The following is a 21,771-nucleotide window of genomic DNA, read 5'->3' as shown; positions in this document are numbered from 1 at the left end:
ATCTGATCAAGGGAAATAAGAAACATTTAAAAGCTTTGAGGAAGTCGTTGCAACAGCTCTGCAAGCTTCTCATGTGACTACAAACATTTGTTTGTAATCATTTGCACATCAGCTGTTAATTCTTCATGGTTTCTATGTTTATTTCATGTTTATGTTTTTGACTAAAACCTTTGTAATTTATTTTTTAAACCTGACAAAACTCAAATACTAAAAACCTCTTTATATCACGCTTGTAAATATTCACTCTGCTAATAACAGACAGTAAACAACAGTGACTTGTGAAATAAAATGATAAACAGTTCAGATTAAAGACGCTTCAATAAGGTGACTTCCTGTTTCACACAGACAGAGTAGGAAGGATTCAGTCATCTGCCAGCTTGTAGATACAAAACGTTTACTTTGAAATGACTTTTACACTTTTGATTAAATCACTGAAATTCAAAACGTTTCTTGTCCATCTTGTTTCCAGTCTAAGAGATGAAGGATGGTAAATTCTACCATAGACAATATTCAGTATCTGAATGTTTAAAGTTATTATATTAAAGAAAAACAACCTAAATTCTGTATTTGATATATTCTAATAAAACACTTAATGGGGATGTTTGTTCATTTTCTGTTTTTAACTCCAACACAAGAAATGAAGGAGGAATGTGGGAGTTTCATGGCGGCCCTGTCTGTGAACGTGGTGACAGTCAACATGTTACTGAGTGTCTTCTTTCTTTCAGGTGAGATGTTTGTTCCTCACTTTCATTTATAGACAATAATAGAATTACTTACACTTTAAAATATGAACATTGTTCCACATGTAACATTATGTTCATCTTTAATCTGGATTTACAGGTGTTTTTGCTGATTGTGATGAGAACAGAGTTGGTCTCTTCATCACTGCACCAAAGCAGATGGAAGCACTGAGTGGATCTTGCTTGCAAATCCCATGTAGCTTTAGAGATAAACCAGGAGAAAAGGATGAAAGTTAAACAAGAGAAATGTTTGATGGCAGCAGAGAAACATTTGGGGTGTGGATTAAAAGTGAACCAAGATATGGAAATAATCAGGATTATATTTTTAACAGCAGTAAGTCATAAAAATTCCTATGAAATGAAAATAACTGGAAGCTTGACACAGAAAAACTGCACCACTTTGTCTTAGAATTTAAAGTCAGTCAGTCAGATACTTCTTCAGGATTGAGAACGGAGCGTTCAAGGCAACAGCTTCTTGTGATCCTGTTAATATAACAGTTAAAGGTGAGAGTTTTATTTTTATTAGTCCAAAATAATGTTCTTATGAGTAAAGAAAAGAATCATTGCTGATTTTGCTGTAAAACTACAAACTTCATTTCTGTTGTTTAGTTCAATTAATTGTAAAATTAATTTCAGAAGAATTTTTTTTTCATCATGGTTCAGCTGCTTCTGATCAATAAAGTTCATGTGTGTCACATTTTCCTCAGATGCTCCTAAAGACACCTCAGCATCCATCAGTCCATCAGGTTTGGTGTCAGCAGGTAGCTGGGTGAAGCTGAGCTGCTCCAGCAGAGCCAAGCCTCCCGTCAGCAGCTTCACCTGGTTCAAGATCAGCACAGAGGGACCCGTTAATGTGTCTGAGGAACCGGTTCACAGATTCAATGCAACGGATGGAGAAGCTTATTACTGTGTGGCTGCAAATAAACTGGAAAACCAGACGTCCCAAGAAATCTGTCTTAATATTAAAGGTAAACAGTTAATTTACTGCAGTCTCAGTCATGGCTGCTTCAGTTTTGTTGAACAGAGGAACCCGTTAATGTGTCTGAGGGACGGTTTACACAGTTAACATCACCAACATGGCAGATATAGAAAGTTACTTCTGTGTGGCTGCAAATATTCTCGGGATTCAGACGTCATCATGGCTTCATTTGAAAAATGAAGGTAAAAGCAGAACTGAACTGATTCATGTCATGTTGTAGTTTTTCTTTTCTAATTCTTTTTACATATTTGGGTTTTGTTATCATGTAAGTCATTAATTCAAAGTAGATTAAAAGATCCAACTATAACTGTTTAGTTAATTATTCTGAGGTGTGAGAACTCAGTCATGTAAAAACATCTGAAAACATTTCAGCTGAGTCACTTTAACTTTTGATGTTTGATGTTTCACATTTAATTCAGTTTATGAAGAATTTCTTTACTAGTTTAGTTTGTGGTTTATTACATCAGAGTTTAATCAGGACATCAGTTTAGATTTGACTTGTCTGCAATCAGTAGGAATTAAAGTTAATGATGGTTTAGAAGCAGAACATTTTCCACTAAGGAGAAGGTGACTCTGTCTCTTTACAGACATTCAGGAGTTTGGGGCTGTTGTCTACGTTACAGTGAAGATCCTGCTAATTGTAATGCTCTACAGTACAACCGCCATCTTTGAATGGTGAGACAAACTGTTCTATGATATGAGACTTTGCAGCTGGGAACCAGTTGGTCTCTTTTAAATGTCAGAGTTTAACATCTGTCTCATGTCTTTTTCTTTCAGCTGGATTAGATCAAGATTCTCCAACAAACCAGAGAAGGTAAGCTGCATATATAAACATGTTTAAAGCTCCTGTTGGGAAACAGTTTGAGCTGCAATAAATTCCCTGCAGAGCACCAACACCTCTCTGTGCTGTTTCATTTCCACAGGACATAGAAGAAGCAGATTATGTCAGCAGGGTGGTCCACATTCAAGCTTCATGAGCCACAAAGAAGACGAGGAAGATGTCAAGTTCTGTGTTAGAGGAACGAATTTCTATTCCATCTAATTTATTTCTACATGAACATGTGTTATGTGGTGAAATATGATATTTAAATCATTCTGAAAAGTGATCTCAGTTCTAATTTCTAGTTAAACGTAATCATTGGTCGTCATTCTGGTTTGTCTGGTTTGACTTTCTGCCTCATTTTCTGCTGTTTGTTCTGCTGATTTGGCTTCGACTCGAGAGTCCAGCAGGTGGACTGAACACTGGACTCACTGGTTGCTACAAACACACATTATAACTGTATTGTTCAGCTACACTGTGTGACCACAACATCATATAATGACAACAGGTGTGTTTGTATCACAACATGTCATAGATTCCCTTTACATGTCAGAGCTGATTGTTGGAAAATAACTTTGACTCTCTTTTGTTATATGGTCTCATTCAGACTAGTTTTTAATATATTTATCTGAGTAAATTATCTTCTGATGGTCTGACATCATCCATCTTTTTCTCTGATGTACATATACAAATATTAAACATATGCAGGACTATATATAACATCTGTTTTCAGTGCTATGCTGTTCATCAGCTACATGTGTGAAAACACAATCATGTTTTTAATGTCAGTATTGTTATAAATGTAACATATAGAATGATTTATTATTGTGTCTTTAACAGATTAATAAGTCACCTGATGACCTGATGATGCCACACATCGGTGAATCTTCTTTTACAGGATATGAGCAGTAATAATGAAGATTATTTCTATAACATCTCATGTGATATCTGATGCTTTGCTGCTGCTGTAGGTTGTTATTAGCAGCAGGTGGCAGTAAGGGACCGTCTCTAAAGTGTCTTGTGGATGCTTCTGTGGTGCTGCCATAAAGGATCCTCTTGTTTATTTTATCTGATGTGTGATGCACTCTTTATCTGTGAGCTGTAACTTCCTGGTTTGAATAAATAACTTTGAAGAACATCTTTATTCTTATAAAACAAGCTGATGTTTTATTTCAACTTGTGGTTTTTTTCAAGGACAGGACTCTGCCAAAATGCATCATTTGTGTTAAAATACTAGCTCATGAAAGCATAAAATCAAGCATGGATTCAGTACAGGGAGGGTCAGGGGGTCCATGGCTTTTTAGTAGTTGCATGAAAGGGCTCTTCCAGGAAGATAAGGTTGGAAACCACTGTTTTAAACTATGCTGACACCATTTATATGCATGCTTCATCATCGTTACAAAATGTCTACAAGAACTCCCTTTTTAAAAACCAAGCTTGAAATGATGAATGTCTTTTTATCAGAAGTCCATAAACTCCTCAGATCTTTACAACTTTGTTTGTGATTAAACTGAACGATTCCAGCTGATGTTTACACACACTATGTGATCATGTTAGACCATTAAACGCCAACGAGATCATCAGGTACTTTCATAGGTTTTCATCATAGTGCAGTGAATAAATTAATTAAAAATTAAAACAATGTGAGGTATTTACTAGTATTTGCAATAAATCAACACTTTTCTGCCCCATGTAGAAGTTATACTTGTTAAAGTACTTCAAGTCAAAGTGTAAAAACTCTGGATAAAGAAGTGCAGTAAAGTGCAGTTCAGGTTAATTCTAACATCATACAATAAACTTTTTGTTGGTTGCCAGAAGATGGTGCTATTAGCAGGATGTTGAAACATGCATCCTGCTGGATGAGCCCAAGTGTTTCTGACAGTAGACCAAGGAGTTGAGAGAGCCCACTGGAGTCTGGAGTCATTGCTGTGTTTGTGTTGGTGAAGACTCTTCATGATTGCTGTGACCCAGCGGCTGTGATTAGATGCTGAGTGACAGCAGGTGTGTTTCTACTTAAACCTCATGTAGAACAAACACTTTCTTCAGGTGTTCTCTGTGCAGGTACGGTGTGAATGTTTATGAATCTGATGATTCAGATATTTAACAGTTTCCTCTTGTCTGTGTGGATATGACATGTGTTTATATGCTGTAGGATGTGGCTAAATATTAAATGACAACCTCCTTCTGTGTTCTGCATTCAGGCAGGTAGCCAGACTCCCTTCCACAATTCTTTGAACAAGGACATTTCTGGAAGCAAAGACATTTCCCAACTGGTCACTACATCTAGCATGTTCACATTTCACACCTTTTACTTTGAGAAAGTTACAAAAGTTCACTTTTACAGTTTTTCACTCTTAAACTGGTCTTAAATTCTATATAAATACCTTTTTGTGTTTATTAAGTTCATGATTAAACTGTAGAATTTTAGCTGATGTTTACATGCTGATACATTCATTTATAACTCCTATTAATATTTTTGTAAACAGCAACATAAGTACTTAAAGTGTCATGTTATTACGAAGAAACCTAGGTAGTGGTGACAAAACAGAATGGGAAGAAAAGAAAGGAAACTAGTTTGGTATCTATTCACACCCTTTGTGGCTATTAGAGAAAATTAATCCTACAAACTGTATTTATTTACAGATGGAAAAATATAGCTCAAATTAAGCTTCATCTCAAGCAAAATTCTACTTTTACAGAGGTAATAATTAACTAATGGTACATTATGGCAGCTAATGGCACTTTTGACTTCAGCTTTTATCTTCTGCTAATGCTTCAACAAGCAAATTTCAGCATCTTCAGCATCTTGAAGTATGTTCAGCTCCCTCGAAGAATTTCAGTTCAAACATTCAGCATTAACGGATTCACACTGCTGTTCTGCAGTTTAGACGACAATTTCACTTGCAAGTGAAATTGTCATCTAGACTCGCGTGAAGTCCAGAGAGACTCTGGCTCTTGCATCATTAACATCAGTTTTTATTCAACCTGGTTCCAGCTGAAGATCAGTCTCTCAAACTGATAACAGGAGAAAGGGAGATTGAAAGGCGCCATCCTCGCCCAATCAGGCTGTCATTTTCTAAACAACTCTTTTCTATCAACTGCCTATCAGTCTCATCTCTCTCCCACGTCATGAATCTGAAAGAATGATCAGTCTGTACAATGACCCAACAGGAGAATAATAACGTCAATGTTTTACATCAGTAATGTTCTATATCAGGAGGAAAAGAAAACACACATCATGAGATGTAACTGAGAATAACAAATGAATAAATGCATTTTACAAGTAAAAGAATGATTACACTTTTAGTTATTGTATGAGTAAATATGATTGCTTGTCATATGTATTAAAATTACTTCCACATATGATACCCACTTATAAGATGGAAAAGCTCGACATTACTCACAAGTTGTTGTTTATAACCTTTATTTATACAGGTACACACGCAGTTTATTTGTATAGCACATTTCATGTAATGAACAATTCAAAGTGCTTTACATAAAACAAAAGCAGTACAGATATTAAAAAATAGTAAAAGGCAGCAACACATAAGAATCACAATAAAATCATAAATTACATTAAAATGATTAAAAGCAAGATAAATTAAAAAGTTACCGTGCAGATTTCATGCATAAACACATGAGAAAAGAAATGTTTTTAACCTGGATATAAAAGTATCTACATTTGGTGAAAGTTTAATCTCCACTGGCAGTTTGTTCCACTTGTTTGCAGCATAACAGCTAAATGCTGCGTCTCCATGTTTAGTCTGGACTCTGGTCTGGACTAGTTGACCAGAATCTTTGGATCTAAGATCTTTGTATTGGAGTTGGTATTGGTGCTTCACTGATGATGGCTTTTTAATGTGGTTCCTAACTATGGGATGGGATGATACTTACAACTAATTTACAGCAGCTGTTCTGGAACCAAAAACTCAGCTCAGACTAATTTAACCCAGAGTTTTTCTTTAGACTGAGAGATCCTTTCTAGGACAGGCCCCAGGTGTGAGGCGAATGAGGCATAAAGCAGAAATAGTGGGAATGAACTAAAATCAACTACGTTGAAATACAGGAAGTAAAGCGACCTGAAAGACAGCATGAAAATCCAAAAAAGAGACAAGAATAAAACATAAACCTGAGAAATCTTTATAGAGCACATCTTCTCATGCTGTGTTCAGAAAAGCAAAAAACAGATATGAATATATACACATAAAAATACACATAAAATACTAAAACAGAAAATTAATAGAGACATTTCAGATTTACTTTCAGATGGACTGAAATGGAAATCCTGTGGATTCTGTCCTCTGGAATCTATGGGGTTACAGATCATTCAGCTTTTTATCATCATACTACCCAATATTTGATAAAAAACTGTCATTTAATCAAGTACTTTTACAGTGTAGTATTATTAGCTTTTCTAAATAAAGGATGTTTGACTACTTCAACCCAAACTGGACAATAATAAAATCTAAAGTGACAAAACTACTTGAACCACTGTGTGAGAAGCTTTGCAGCTTCTGTTGAACTGAAAGGAGTAAAAACATTAACTAACATAAAAAAGTAAAGATGCGATATTTAATCACACCTACTGTACTGTTACCACTACGTGTTAGGTACTCTTGCACGTCAACGTAGATGAACAGCAAACCAAACTTGTTTATAAGCCAGGATCCGAGCGTCTCGCTCCTTTATTAACAGTCTTCAGAAGACAGCTTACAATGTGAAATTGCGGCTTACAATCCATAACAAGTGAAACTGAAATATACAATACAGAGCAGAAAATATACATCAGTTTACATAAAACAACGCATTAAATTTCACTATCCGCTACCTATAAAGTCACGGTACTCATAAGCAGTTGTACCGATGCATTCATATGCCAATGAAATCGCAAATACATGTAAACAACGGCGCTATTGATATGCCAATACGAATATGCAACGCTAAACAAGCTAACAGGATGGTTGGGCTATGTCTAATTCCTGGCACTCAACAGTCACAGAAAACGATCTTTAACAAGACTTATTAAACAACTAAAAGTCTTACATTCTTATTGCATTGGCTATAAAAAATACTTCTAGAACTCACAGCTATTGACTTCGGAGGTTTCCGGCAAGATGTAAGAAAAAACAGCGACCGTTCGGAAATGAGTATACAGGCACACTGACAACACGTTCTCTGGAGACTGAGCTCCTGCTACCCGAGATGCATTGCAACCACTGTTAGGGCAATAAGATGTAGGTAAACCGCAAATAATTATTTTTTAGCTTAGGGTATTTCTTCCTCTTTTTAACACTATTACAACTACATGAATTATGAAATATTTATTGCTAATTACAATGAACTTTTTTAAACCTTTATTTATTAAACACATATTGCTGAGGGCAGAACACACACCAAGAGTCACTTTTTCTTTACTTGAGCGTAGAGATCCTCTGGTCCGTTCGTCATTCGTGTTGAGCTGTTTTCTTGTTTGGACACTTTGACCTGTGCGTACACCGTCTCCTGCTGCTGTCTGCTGTCCTGCACTGAGACGGAGGAAGCTTCAGGTCTCCGGGTCAAAAAGTTTATATCTTCATAATGGACTTCTTCCTCTGGTTTATTGGCTGGAATTTGAAGAGTAAGCTCTTCACCTGTTTGATTCTGAAAAAAAGGGTTGAACATCAAATATAGTGAGAAGACACAGTGTTAAAAGAGGAAGATTCATATATTTAGATGCCTGAAGCCAATATCATCATAAAACTCTAATGTAGCACTACCTTGTTACTTTGGACACTAAGTTCTGGAAAGTGTCCTTCAGCTAGTGGTTAAGACTAGTAGAACAATCATGCATGAGGACAAAAACTATGATGAAATGCTTTTGTAAATAAAATCAAGGTGAAAATATTCGTCAGAGGCGAGATCCAAACTGAGCTAATATAGTTGCATGAAAGAGAAGACAAAACATTTGATCTAACCTGGAAAGACAGTTCGGCTAGTTCTGATGTAATCCCATGAAATAAAAAATGTGAACACCTGGGAGAAAGATAAACGCTCACACATGGAGTCATGTCACATTTTTGTAAAGTAAAACGTAAATGCTTTGTAAACTGTGGAGCAGATGTCACTGGTGCAAACACATTTGAAGCAACATTTGTGTGCTGGCCGTCCTAAAATCTATGCAAAACTAAGTATGCTAAAGCTAACGCTTAATCATGAGCTACAGCTGCTTTTCCAAAGCTGTCAATTAAGGCCAAATACATACATGAAGCTTTATCTCTCGCTTGTGTACGCAAAAGCTCTGTTGAAGCATTTAGTTACAGAAGATTCCACTAGCGGGCCAGATTAGAGAATTTGGACCAGATGAAGTTACTGAATTTGTAAGATGTAAACAAGACTTGAAACATGGCGGTTAGTATTTGGTTCATTTTGATATGACAGAGAAAAATGACAGCATTGGTTTTGTAGATGGAATAAGACTGTTAAAGCAAGCCTGTCGTGTCTTAGAAACTTTCCATCATTTACTACAATCAACCATGTGATCTCACTTCCGGTTAAAATAGTCCAGACAGTAGTAGTATTAATATGAGGAAGCACACACACAATCAAAAAAAAAAAAAAAAAAAAAATTTAAGGCAAGTATATTTTTAACCCAACATCCACAGTTGTCATGTCAACGTTACTAATGAGAGAAATACATTAACTATTAATCTCACTTGACAATCAACAATTATTTGGCACATTTTAGGAAAATAAGGAGCACATCTTAGTTTCTTTAGATTAGAAGAGGTTATTATTCTCATTCCGAGTCCAGGAAGTTTGTTTTCAGATCTAGTGCATGTAGAAGAACAGCATGTAAGAACTGTATGTGTTCCATATGTGGTGTTCTCATACACAAGATAGCCGGCGTCCTCCCCCAACTGTGTGTAACGTTTGTGTTTCCCCAGACTTCTTAGATAAAACGATAAACACACCTCCGGTTAGTTTTCATTCTGATGTCCTGTGACTGTATTATGACTTTCCTTATGCATTAAATTTTTAAAAATAAAACTCACAAGTGTAATCTTCTCATAGACTCTTGATAAATAATTTTTCATTAACAAAACATGATAGGTGTTATGAGGATGAAGATATATTATTCCCTCTCATTATAACATGTTAGTTACAGAAAACAACAGTGGGCTAATGAACTTTAACAAGTTCTTGTACATATCTTTTCCTAGGTAAAGTTAAGACTTCTTTAGATAATAAACCCCCAAGAATTCTTCTTCTTTTATTAAAAATATTAGATGTAAAGGTCAAAAGTGTTGTTGAGAATTTGGGTTTTTATGAACAGCTTCATAATCTGGAGACCGAAGTCGAAGTAACTCTGTCACCTCATTGTTTAGACCAAATACTATTAAAAACTCTCCTTAAGTTAATGTTCACCCACCTGATTCTCTTGTTGAGTTGGACGTTTCTTAAACCTCCTGGAAGACATTAGAGACGCATCACAGTGAATATTCAGTGTTTTGAGTTAAAAGGCAGGTTGCTGCCAATGAAGAATAAGAATTCATCAGAAAAAAAACTTCACTCTGTTTCTGGTTTGTGGATATTTTCTGAACAACTTTGTGCCCATTCTGTTTGACTTTGAATACCAAGAAGTTCAAATGACATTGCATATAATCAGTTATGGAACACACTCCCACCTGAACTCCGTAACATTGACTCACTCCCATCTTTTAAATCACAACTTAAAACTCATCTGTTCAAACTGGCCTTTTCATCTTAATGTTTTTAACTGTTTGTTGCATGATGTTTGTTTTGATGTTTGTTTTATGTTTATAACTGTTTTAATTGTTTTATGTTTTTAACTGTTTTAATTGTTTTGTGAGGTGACCTTGGGTCTTGAAAGGCGCCTTGAAATAAAATTTATTATTATTATTATTATTATAATCAGTAAAGCTCGTTGTAAATGATTTTACACTGTTTACTAAAAGACATTAATAGCTTTGGTTTGGTCTTACAGGAAAATGATTCATCCCCTCATACTGTGTGATGAAGTCATGTCTCCTATCATTATCACGGTATTTTGTGAGAATAAACCAGGATAAATATGTCACCTGGTGACATGTATTCAACGCTGACTCATTCAGCAGTTTCTCTCTTTAGACACTGAAACAGTCAAGCTGAAACTTTGCTAATAGGAAGGAAATATTAATAGATGCAGACACTTACCAAAACCAGACAAGCAGGCAGATGGGTATGATGATCACAGCAATTCCTCCGAATTTAATGAACGCTGAGCTGTTTGATGGGTCTGCAAAAGAAATTACAACACGGATGTTAAATGTTATTTTAAACAGAGTTCCAGGAAAAACAGTAAACATTTTACACAGTGACACAGAATATTTATCAAAGTCTGTGGAGGGAGATATCTTAAAACCTTCAGAAATTTACTTTTTACCTTCATTTTTCAAATGAAACCATGATGACGTCTGAATCCCGAGAATATTTGCAGCCACACAGAAGTAACTTTCTATATCTGCCATGTTGGTGATGTTAACTGTGTAAACCGTCCCTCAGACACATTAACGGTTTCCTCTGTTCAACAAAACTGAAACAGCCATGACTGAGTCTGCAGTAAATTAACTGTTTACCTTCAATATTAATACAGATTTCTTGGGACGTCTGGTTTCCCAGTTTATTTGCAGCCACACAGTAATAAACTCCTCCATCCGCTGCATTGAAGCTGTGAACCGGTCCCTCAGACACATTAACGGGTCCCTCTGTGCTGATCTTGAACCAGGTGAAGCTGCTGACGGGAGGCTTGGCTCTGCTGGAGCAGTTCAGCTTCACCCAGCTACCTGCTGACACCAAACCTGATGGACTGATGGATGCTGAGGTGTCTTTAGGAGCATCTGAGGAAAATGTGACACACATGAACTTTATTGATCAGAAGCAGCTGAACCATGATGTGCTGACAGGATCACTTACATGAAACACTGAGAGTCTCTGATGTGTTCACATGTTTTCCTCCATCCACAGGATATCTGGCAGAACATGTGATGGTGTATCCATCATGTCTGTGTGACAGAGTGATGTTCTGCTGGATTTTAGTTGTAAAGGTTCCATCTGTGTTTTCCTCTGTTTGTCTGTGAGAGTCTTGTTGGAGATTCCAGGTGAGTTCAGGAGGGGAGTGTGGACAGGGAGTGAAAGCTGAGCAGGTTATAGTGACAGACTCCTTCTCCTTCAGGTCCTTCACATCACCTGAGATTTCTATTCTGGGTCTCTGAGGAGAATCTGGGTTTTCATAACAAACACACATTTTACACAGTAAGACAGAACATTTATTAAACTCTCGGGTGGTGGATGTTTTAAAAAAATTCTTCCGAAATTAATTTCACATTTAACTGAATTAAACAACAGAAATGAATAAATTTAATGTTTATTGATGTTAATAATCCTACAGTAGATGTTTCATTTCACAATGAAGTTTAGATTCATGAAGTTTGTAGTTTTACAGCAAAATCACTAATAATTCTTTTCTTTACTCATAAGAACATTATTTCAGACTTATAAAAACAAAACTCTCACCTTTAACTGTTATATTAACAGGATCACAGCGAGCTGTAGCCTTGAACGGTCCGTTCTCAATCCTTAAGAAGTATCTGTCTGACTGACTTGAGTTTAAATTATAAAACAAAGTGGTGCAGCTTTTCTGACTCAGGTTTCCAATTATTTTCATTTTAAAGGAATTTTCTGACTTACTGCTGTTAAAAATAATATTAGATGGATTATTTCCATAGCTTGGTTCACTTTTAAGCCACACCCCAAATGTTTCTCTGCTGCCATCAAACATTTCTTTTGTTTGACTTTCATTCTTTTCTCCTGATTTATCTCTAAAGCTACATGGGATTTGCAAACAAGATCCACTCAGTGCTTCCATCTGCTTTGGTGCAGTGATGAAGAGACCAACTCTGTTCTCATCACAACCAGCAAAAACACCTGTAAAACCAGATTAATGATGATCATAATGTTACATGTGGAACAATATTCATATTTTAAAGTGTAAATAATTCTATTAATGTCTCCAAATGAAAGTGAGGAACAAACATCTCACCTGAAAGAAAGAAGACACTCAGTAACATGTTGACTGTCACCACGTTCACAGACAGGGCCGCCATGAAACTCCCACATTCCTCCTTCATCTCTTGTGTTGGAGTTAAAAACAGAAAATGAACAAACATCCCCATTAAGTGTTTTATTAGAATATATCAAATACAGAATTTAGGTTGTTTTTCTTTAATATAATAACTTTAAACATTCAGATAATGAATATTGTCTATGGTAGAATTTACCATTTAGCAGCGTTTACCTTGTTAGTAACTAAGAACTTCAGCAACGTTTAACTGAGATGAAACCAACAGACTCTAATAAAATAAAGTATTGTTCTGCAGAATGAGAATAATGAATAAATCAATTTAATATCAATATCAAAATATCAATTTCTTTATGATTTTTTCTTACCAAATTAAAGTCGTATAGTTTTAGGAACAGATAACTAGTAGATTCTCTGTTGATGAGCAGCAGCACAAATAACCAACTTCTCTTTTTAAAAGCAAAAAATATTGTGAAAGCTCAGAGATATCTGGTTTTAGTCTGTCTTCATCCGTCCTGCTCCAACCACGTAAAGAGGAAGTCGCCTCACTGCAGCATCTTCAGCTCATTAGTGTGAATGACTCATTTCTCACAAGATGTTTTATTTTTCATGCTTCACTGTCATTAATCCTCTGAATATTTAGACATGCAACATGAAAAAGGATGTGTTTTAGTATGGCTTGTTTTTTGTTAGTTTTGTCAGGTGTTTTTCTGAAAAATTTAAAAAAATCTTTAAAACATAAAAAGTTCTCATGATAGAAAAAAAACAGCAACACTTGTATATGAGCCCAACTGACCAACTTCCTCTATTTACTTATAGTACTTGTTATTGTGGTCTTTACACGACTATCAGATCACATTTTAGCATTTCTCTCTGATACTCTTCTCATCACACCCATCCTCCCACAGCACCATGTGTTTTGTTACACTTGTAGAGTGGAAACACTCCTGTGATGGACTGTGTGGTGTGTACTCTGCTTCTCATTCGTATCTGGGACAGGCTTCAGCTCAAGATAATGTCTGAAAATGTCAGTACTCACAAATAAATTTGATACTATCTTCAATTTGAGTGCTATGTTCAGGAAAATGTTCAGCTACACCCCCCTTGTCTCCAGTCAAACAGAACACACACCCTCCACAAACCCACAGCTTTCCTGTCACCCTGCAGCTCAGTCATGGACCTAAACACAGCCTCATCTCCCTCCACACCAGGACACCCTGAGACATCCTCTGCTTCCCCCTCCAGCCAGTGGTGGTATGCACATAAAAGTTATTTGTGACCTGCCATTAATAAAAGATAAGAAAATGCAGAAGAAGAAGCAGAAGTGGAATTTTATTTATTTATTTATTTTCACTTTCTGTGGTAGCATCCTCCAAACCGCTCTTTAGACAGTCACTAAAATATGGGTGAAGATGACAACGAAGGACTTTTGGGTGGAAACTTCCACTTCAAGAAGTTGCCAGATGGCCCTTTAGATAAAACAAAAGTAATCTGCAGACTTTGCAAAGCCGAATGTAGTTACCATAGAAGCAGTTAATCGCTGACTTATCAACTAAAAGCAAAGCATCCAACTGAATGTAATTCTTGCCAAACAACACTGCTTGAGCGTGGTACTCGAGGCTGCATAATAAAACCCGTGAGTGAAAAAAATAACCACTTCATTAGTTACCTGGATAGCTAAATATTTTCGGCCAGTTAACATAGAAGCAACACTTCTCCATGTTCTGTTATGTTTGCATTGTCTTTTTTTAAAAAAAAAAAAAAAAAAAAAAAAAAGCATGATTATGGGACAAATACTGTAGTTAGTCTCATTCATAAATTATGTTATTTTCAGATTGTATTGCCTTGTAAGCTGGCTGATGTCTTATTTTATTAAGCTTTTTAGTTTTTTATTCCTGCACTTTACCCTTTAGGCCTGGGTGGATTATTAAGAAGACTATTAGTCATTGTTGACAAATGATTACTACATCACAGGAGATAAACTGTTCAAGCTTACAGAAACTTTGTGTTTATTCTACATTAACATAACATAATTACTTTTGCTTGCGGAAATCCGTTGCAAGTCTTGTGTTTTTAATAAAAAAATGCAACAAAATGTAATCATGATTAATCACGATTAATATCAGAAAATTGTGAGATTAACTGGTTAATTTTTTTTAATATAAAGACAATAAATATAATATAAAAATTAATAAAAAGACAAAGGTGACTGAGCACTAATGATGAAGCATGCATAGAAATGGTGTCAGCATAGTCTAAAACAATGGTTTTCAACCTTATCTTCCTGGAAGAGCCCTTTCATGCAACTGCCAAAAAGCCATGGACCCCCTGACCCTCCCTGTGCTGAAACCGTGCTTGATTTTATGCTTTCATTAGCCAGCATTTTGCCACAAATGATGCATTTTGGCAGAGTCCTGTTCTTGGATAAAACCACAAGTTGAAATAAAACTTCAGGCTGTTTTTCAAAGAACAAAGATGTTCTTCAGAGTTATTTATTCAAACCAGGAAGTTACAGTTAAAAGACAAAGAGTGCATCATACATCAGATAAAATAAACAACAAGAGGATCCTTTATGGCAGCACCACGGAAGCATCCACAAGACACTTTAGAGACGGTCCCTTACTGTCACCTGCTGCTAATAACAACCTACAGCAGCACCAAAGCATCAGATAGCACATGAGATATTATAGAAATAATCTTCATTATTACTGCTGATATCCTGTAAAAGAAGATTTCACCAATGTGTGGCATCATCAGGTCATCAGGTGACTTATTAATCTGTTAAAGACACAATAATAAATCATTCTATATGTTACATTTATAACAATACTGACATTAAAAACATGATTGTGTTTTCACACATGTAGCTGATGAACAGCATAGCACTGAAAACAGATGTTATATATAGTCCTGCATATGTTTAATATTTGTATATGTACATCAGAGACAAAGATGGATGATGTCAGACCATCAGAAGATAATTTACCCAGATAAATATAATAAAAACTAGTCTGAATGAGACCATATAACAGAAGAGAGTCAAAGTTATTTTCCAACAAACAGTTCTGACATGTGAAGGGAATCTATGACATGTTGTGATACAAACACACCTGTTGTCATCATATGATGTTGTGGTCACACAGTGTAGCTGAACAATACAGTTATAATGTGTGTTTGTAGCAACCAGTGAGTCCAGTGTTCAGTCCACCTGCTGGACTCTTGAGTCGAAGCCAAATCAGCAGAACAAGCAGCAGAAAATGAGGCAGAAAGTCAAACAAGACAAACCAGAATGACGACCAATGATTACGTTTAACTAGAAATTAGAACTGAGATCACTTTTCAGAATGATTTAAGTATCATATTTCACCACATAACACATGTTCAGGCAGAAATAAAGAAGATAAAATAGAAATAGAGTAAGTAATGGTGGGAGGAAGTGGAGGAGTCTCCCCTCTCTCTCTCTCCCATGCCACCAGGGGCAGCTTCAGGGTGGGCCTTGGATCCGACCAGAAAAAGGTGTGTGTGCAACCTGGGCTCTCTGGTCCCCTGTTGTGGTGGCGTGGACTGCTAGGGGTGAATGGGCATCTGTGGCACTGCTACCTTGGACTATTGGCCGGGCTGGGCCTTTACCCTTGTCCTGGAGAGGGAGGGGTGCCTACAGCAGCCAGCTGAGGAGTTGGTTGTCCAGGAGAGAAATCTTTCTCCCGGTTGTGCCCTTCCCGCTCCCCTCTCCTCTCCCGCCACCCCGCATCATACACATCACAGATAGGGCATTATGGGGCGGGCGGAGACGGTGGGTTTGGCTGAGGGGTGCCTAGTTATGGGATCCCTCGTGGACCCCTGTGACTGCCTACCCCACTAAATTTTAATCACAACTTAGACATCAATATACATTTAGGGCCTCGTGGGGACGGGCACACGGGCTGTGGGTGGGTGGAAAGGAGCCACCGACGTGGCCCTTCCCCCATCCCCTCCCTTTGTGACCTCTCTCCCTGGATTTAATTTACACTTTAGACATCATATTTAACACGACCATTTAACACAAATAACACACACACTCACACACACTGAGCCCTGAGGGGGTCCTGCTGCCTGGCAGCAGTGGGACCCACCATGGCTCCTTCCAGTTTCTAATAGCATTATAAATAGCCCACACACAACAGGAGGGCAGGGGGGCGGGGGTCTTGCTACACCCTTGTTTCCTGGGACGTGCTCAGGGCTGCGGGGGGGTGGAGGTTTGGTACCTGCCGGGAGTCCTGTGTGGGGTGCTGCTGGGCGCCGTTTGCATGAATGTATGAATGTGGAGAGGATTGGGTGGGTGGCTCTTGGATCCGTGATGTGCCTGCCCTCCGTGCGGCCCACGTTACAGCTCTGATGACCGCTGGGCCTACTCACCATCACCCTTGGCTGCTCAGTGCCCCTGCCCCATCGTGCAGGGGGGCTCTGGTCTAGGGGCCCCTCTGCTCTGGGCTGAGTGGGGTCGCTGCGATTGGCTGTCCTGGGCTCTGTGCTCTGTGGACCTGCTGGTCCTTTAGGGCCTCGGGCTCCCCCCTGTCTCCCCCTGATGCTTTGGGGTGTGGCGTGGTCACGGTCCCCTCGCAAGCACAAGTTTAATCCTTGTTGCATGGTCACACATGCATGTTTACGTTCACATGTGCATGCTCACTAATGTGCTCGTCTTTTCATCCGCTTTAAACTATATGTTGCTGATGTTTGTGTGTTTGAGTTTCTTTGAGTTTGATGACTGTTGTACTTTTTTATATCATCATTATCCCAATTTCTTTATGTATAATGTAGTACTGTGGTAGGTTATATTGTTTTTATGAATACTGATGTGATTTAGGCAGCCTAGACAACTTTTGTTTAGACATTTCAATTCTGTCCTTTTCTCTTTTTCTCTTCCTCTGTCTCTCTGTCAGGTTAGGCACTGACATATTAAGACTAAAGAAAATAAGATAATAATAATAATAATAAGAAAAATAATAATAATAATAATAATAATAATATTCAGTGGTTTTCTTAGTTTTCTTAGTTTGGTCAAATCTCTATCAGAAATGTGAAGAAGATGGTCACGTTGAACCTTTTCCAGCACACAGTGCTAGTGTGTGTTTGTATACTTTATTTTTGTTAGTAAATTTTCAAAAGTCAAACAAAAGTTGAATTTTCTATATCAGAAAAGAAACCTCTGATCTACATGATGAAGAGTTTTCATCCCATAAAAACAAGATGGTTCATTTTAGTCTCCATGTTTTCATATCAGAGCAAAAGATGTGCATGTGGAGTTCCTCTGCATTTACCTGCTGTCCAGAGTTCCCACATGGTGCCTGTTACAGCACCAAAACATTTATAAACATAAGCACATCAAACTGGATAATTAAACCTGGTCAACAAGGTTAACAGCTGTAACAACATCAACATGCTGAATAAATCAAATGGCTTCATAAAAACTGTTTAACACCAACTTTGGTTGCTAACCTCATCAGCACCACCATCTGGTGTGGATGGTGTTTATAAGTCTGAGTTTGATCTGTGAAAACTGCAGAGGGACATTTAACCATCCATGACAATGCTGAAGAGGATGTGGAGGACAAGGAAGATACTTTCTTGCAAGCAGATTGAGAAAAGAGAAGTCAGTTATCACCCTGCAAATGGAAACATGAAGGTTTCGTGCTTTCTATAGTATGGTTGGAGACAGACTGATCTCTTCATAAAACTGTGGTCAAAATATTGTTTGATCAAGTGAAATAAGAAACATTTAAAAACTTTGAGGAAGTCGTTGCAACAGCTCTGCAAGCTTCTCATGTGACATGAAACATAATGAACATCTTTCTGCAACATTCTAATAAAACTCAGGATAACTATTATTTACTGTTTTAGAACGTCATTGTTGATATAACTTGAAAAGTGGAGTTATTGGTGTTGTAACTGCAGAACAGTCCCATTCAGGTGTAATGCGTCTCTAAAGGAAGTCTAGGGGAAGAAGGGAGTAACACAACTCCAAAAGATGCCATTTAATGAGAATATATTGTGCAACAGCTCAAAATACCAAAGAGCCAGTAGTGTCAGGGAGAGCAAAGGCCAGCACAGCAGACAAAACCCTTTACCTGAAAATGAAAAGAACAACTTATCTCCCCTCAGAAACAAATTAATACAAACCTACTTCTTAACTATCCTAACTAAAAAAGAAACAGGAGAAAAAAGAACCCTACAAGGCCAATGTGGAAAACTAAAGATAAATCCTACTACCAGACATAACCAAAACCTAAACTTAAACAGACACACAATGCAAATGGCAAGTGGCCGAAAGGCCCAGACGTGCAGATCCTCAGTCCTTTTATAGGCCACTCCCAGGCATGGATTGGCTGGAGGCTGCCATCACCTAGTGGGAGGGGGAGCACCTAGAGAGGCACCACAAAATCACTCACAGGAATCAAACACATTCCAGTAACAGGGTGTTAAAATGAACTGATCATCATCATCTAACTGTTCATATCATTACCGATCATATCTTATCAGTTTGTCAAGTTCTGTCCAGCATGTTGACCAGTTAATCTAATTCAGGTGTGCTGCAGCACGAAACATCTAAAACCTGTGGGTTTGCAGCCCTCGAGGACCAACTTTTTCCATCCCTGATGTAGAAATATATCTAATTTTAAATGAAAGTTTTATCTGACACCAGGAGCTGGCAAAGTAAGTTTGCACAATTGTGTACAACAAGTTCCAGTTACACAGAATTTAGTTTTATGGTACAGATGTGATGTCCACACATGTGTAACCCTGGTTGAAAGAGAATAATAAAGTAAAAATATCAGCAGTCATTAGTAGAAACGTGCCCTACATAATGTATGCTGAAGTTATTTTAAGCAGGTTTTTTTTAGCCAGACAGTAGAAACAGCAGGTTAACAATAGAGCTCTTTATTACAGCTTGTTACGGCCCAGGCCTGTTAGCTGGAGGGAATATGTGTAAATGTGACTGTGTGAGTGCTTGCAGGTGATTGGTTGTGGAAGTGACATTAGCAGATGACGGTTCTATCCGATCTACAGAAAAATGACATAGAATCTTGAGTTTCCACTCATCAACTTTTGTTCAGTGATGTTCCAACACGTACCCACATGGTAACCCATAATATTGATGTAGGTAACGCCAAGCCTATAAAACAACACCCGTATCGCTGTAACCCGGTTAAAAGAGCGCAGATGAAAGAGGAAACTGATTACATGTTACAGAACTGATTTGCAAGACCAAGTAACAGCCCGTGGAGTTCCCCAACTCTCGTGGAATCTAAACCCGATGGGACACCCAGATTTATTACAGATTTCAGGAAGGTTAATGCTGTAACAATCCCTTTACCGCAAATAGAAGACTGTGTAGACACTATTGGAGCGGCTCGATACGTCAGTAAGCTGGACATGCTAAAGGGTTACTGGCAGGTCCCCCTTGCTGACCGCACATCTGACATCTCTGCCTTCGTCACACCTGACCGATTTTTACAATACACTGTAATGGCATTTGGTATGAGTAATGCCCCTGCAACTTTTCAACGTCTAGTTAATTTGTTATTCGCTAATCTGCCTAATTGTACTGCCTACTTAGACGACATAGTTATATACACAGATAAATGGGAGGAGCACGTCTGTCTTACGTGAGGTATTTGCTCGTCTGGCAAAAGCGTCGCTAACTCTTAATTTGGCCAAGTGTGAGTTCGGGAAAGCGACTATAACTTATTTAGGTAGACAAGTTGGACAGGGCATGGTGCGCCCTGTCACAGCGAAAATCGCCGCCATACTGGACTTCCCTGTCCCGGAAGCTCGTGTGGCCGGAGGTGGTCTCACTCCTGGCCACTATATGGCACTGTGCCAGTTGTGCCAATCACCTTGTAATTAGTGGGTGGTGCCTTGGCTGCTTTAAAAGCGGAAGTATTGGGCTCCTTGGATCTCCTTCTTCCGATCTCCTGTGGTGGCTGCGGCCCGGCGTGGCCGCATGTTGTTTGTATGTGTCATCAGCGGGGCTGAAGTCTGTCAGCGCAGCGTGGTTGGCTGCTGGGCGGCGAGGACAGTGATGCCGGATCTTGGGCGCACCGCTGAGTGTCTGCCCTGGTATGTGTTGTCGCATGTGTTGTCTGCCTTCCGCACGGTCTCCCGCTTACTTTCTTCATGCACCTTTTTCTCGCAGAGAGCTGCATATCGAGGCATAAGGCAAAGCCTGTGTCTGCTTCATTTCCGGGATAGTATATTGACTCCAAATAAGTGGTATGTATAATGGATGGCTCATTTAGATCCTTGATGATTAATTTCATTAAGATTAATTTGTTTGCCTTTTCAGAGGCGCCAGATCTGGGCCGGTACAGTCGCCACACCTTGGAGGCCTGCTGCTGCTTGGGCTCTTGCTTTCTGTTATTATTAATGGACATTTCGTTCCTGCTGTTTCTGGCTCGGCGGTGCACTGATGCGCCGTTGGTCAGCTGACCGGATCACCGCGTGAGCGGTGTTGATTCATGAAGGACTCTTAGCCAAGGAGATATTAACCTAACCTTGTTTCTTTCTGCTTTAGCACCTGTAACTTGCTGAATTTTAGAGCTACAGTTCTCAGACTTTTATATAAAATACCCATCTTTAATTACTACAAATGACACCAATTCAAAACCCTGCAAGAATATAAAAGATTTCAAATGGTAATGAAATAAAATGAATGAATGAAATTTTATGACAAGGTACCGAAATAGCAGGGTGGGTTGTATCTGAGGTCTCAATATCTTTCTAAGATTTCCAGCTGGCACACCTCTCTCTCTGTCTTTTTTTCTCCCTGCCTAGACGTGCTTTGAAATGAATAAAATCAAGAAATTTTTAGTTGTAGTTGTAGAAAAATAACCAAGAGTCTGGAACGAGTAAAAGTATATAAGGTTTATTTACAGGAGAATTATTGAATACAGAATTACTTGCAAGTTGAGAGCTGTCTTCCGAGAGTCAGGACAGGACTTTTCCCGATTCATCAGAGAAAAACAGTTTTATTCAGCTGGTCCCCATCTGAAGGTCAGTCTTAAAACTGATAAAAGTCAGAGAAATAAGACTGAATGGTGCCATCCTCTTCCACGCACCCAAGGACCAAAAACAGGCT

At 38.2% G+C, this 21,771-nt stretch overlaps 1 protein-coding gene and 2 long non-coding RNA genes across 3 annotated transcripts; 1 reads left to right on the top strand and 2 right to left on the bottom strand.

Annotated features, from left to right (window-relative positions):
- Positions 1-234: 234 nt before the first annotated feature.
- LOC121628624 lies at positions 235-18,912 on the bottom strand. The gene is made up of 5 exons (XR_006008202.1): positions 18,903-18,912; positions 17,974-17,980; positions 14,932-14,940; positions 3,951-4,032; positions 235-245 (listed from the first exon to the last, which is right to left on the bottom strand). It is a non-coding gene; the product is annotated as an uncharacterized LOC121628624 (long non-coding RNA).
- Positions 2,270-2,715, top strand: LOC121628630. Its single transcript, XR_006008208.1, has 3 exons — positions 2,270-2,394; positions 2,497-2,533; positions 2,643-2,715. It is a non-coding gene; the product is annotated as an uncharacterized LOC121628630 (long non-coding RNA).
- On the bottom strand, positions 6,790-12,704 carry LOC121628608 (B-cell receptor CD22-like). The gene is made up of 8 exons (XM_041967733.1): positions 12,618-12,704; positions 12,092-12,502; positions 11,492-11,797; positions 11,155-11,415; positions 10,733-10,814; positions 9,948-9,984; positions 7,932-8,179; positions 6,790-7,121 (listed from the first exon to the last, which is right to left on the bottom strand). The coding sequence occupies exons 1-7, from the start codon at positions 12,679-12,681 to the stop codon at positions 7,940-7,942; spliced, it is 1,401 nt and encodes a 466-aa protein (XP_041823667.1). The 5' UTR covers positions 12,682-12,704; the 3' UTR covers positions 6,790-7,121; positions 7,932-7,939.
- Positions 18,913-21,771: the final 2,859 nt, after the last annotated feature.

Source organism: Melanotaenia boesemani, chromosome 18 (genome assembly GCF_017639745.1).
Source record: "Melanotaenia boesemani isolate fMelBoe1 chromosome 18, fMelBoe1.pri, whole genome shotgun sequence".
Taxonomy (NCBI): Eukaryota; Metazoa; Chordata; class Actinopteri; order Atheriniformes; family Melanotaeniidae; genus Melanotaenia; species Melanotaenia boesemani.
The sequence above is the reverse complement of the archived record's forward strand: the minus strand, read 5'-3'. Positions and strand labels throughout refer to the sequence as shown.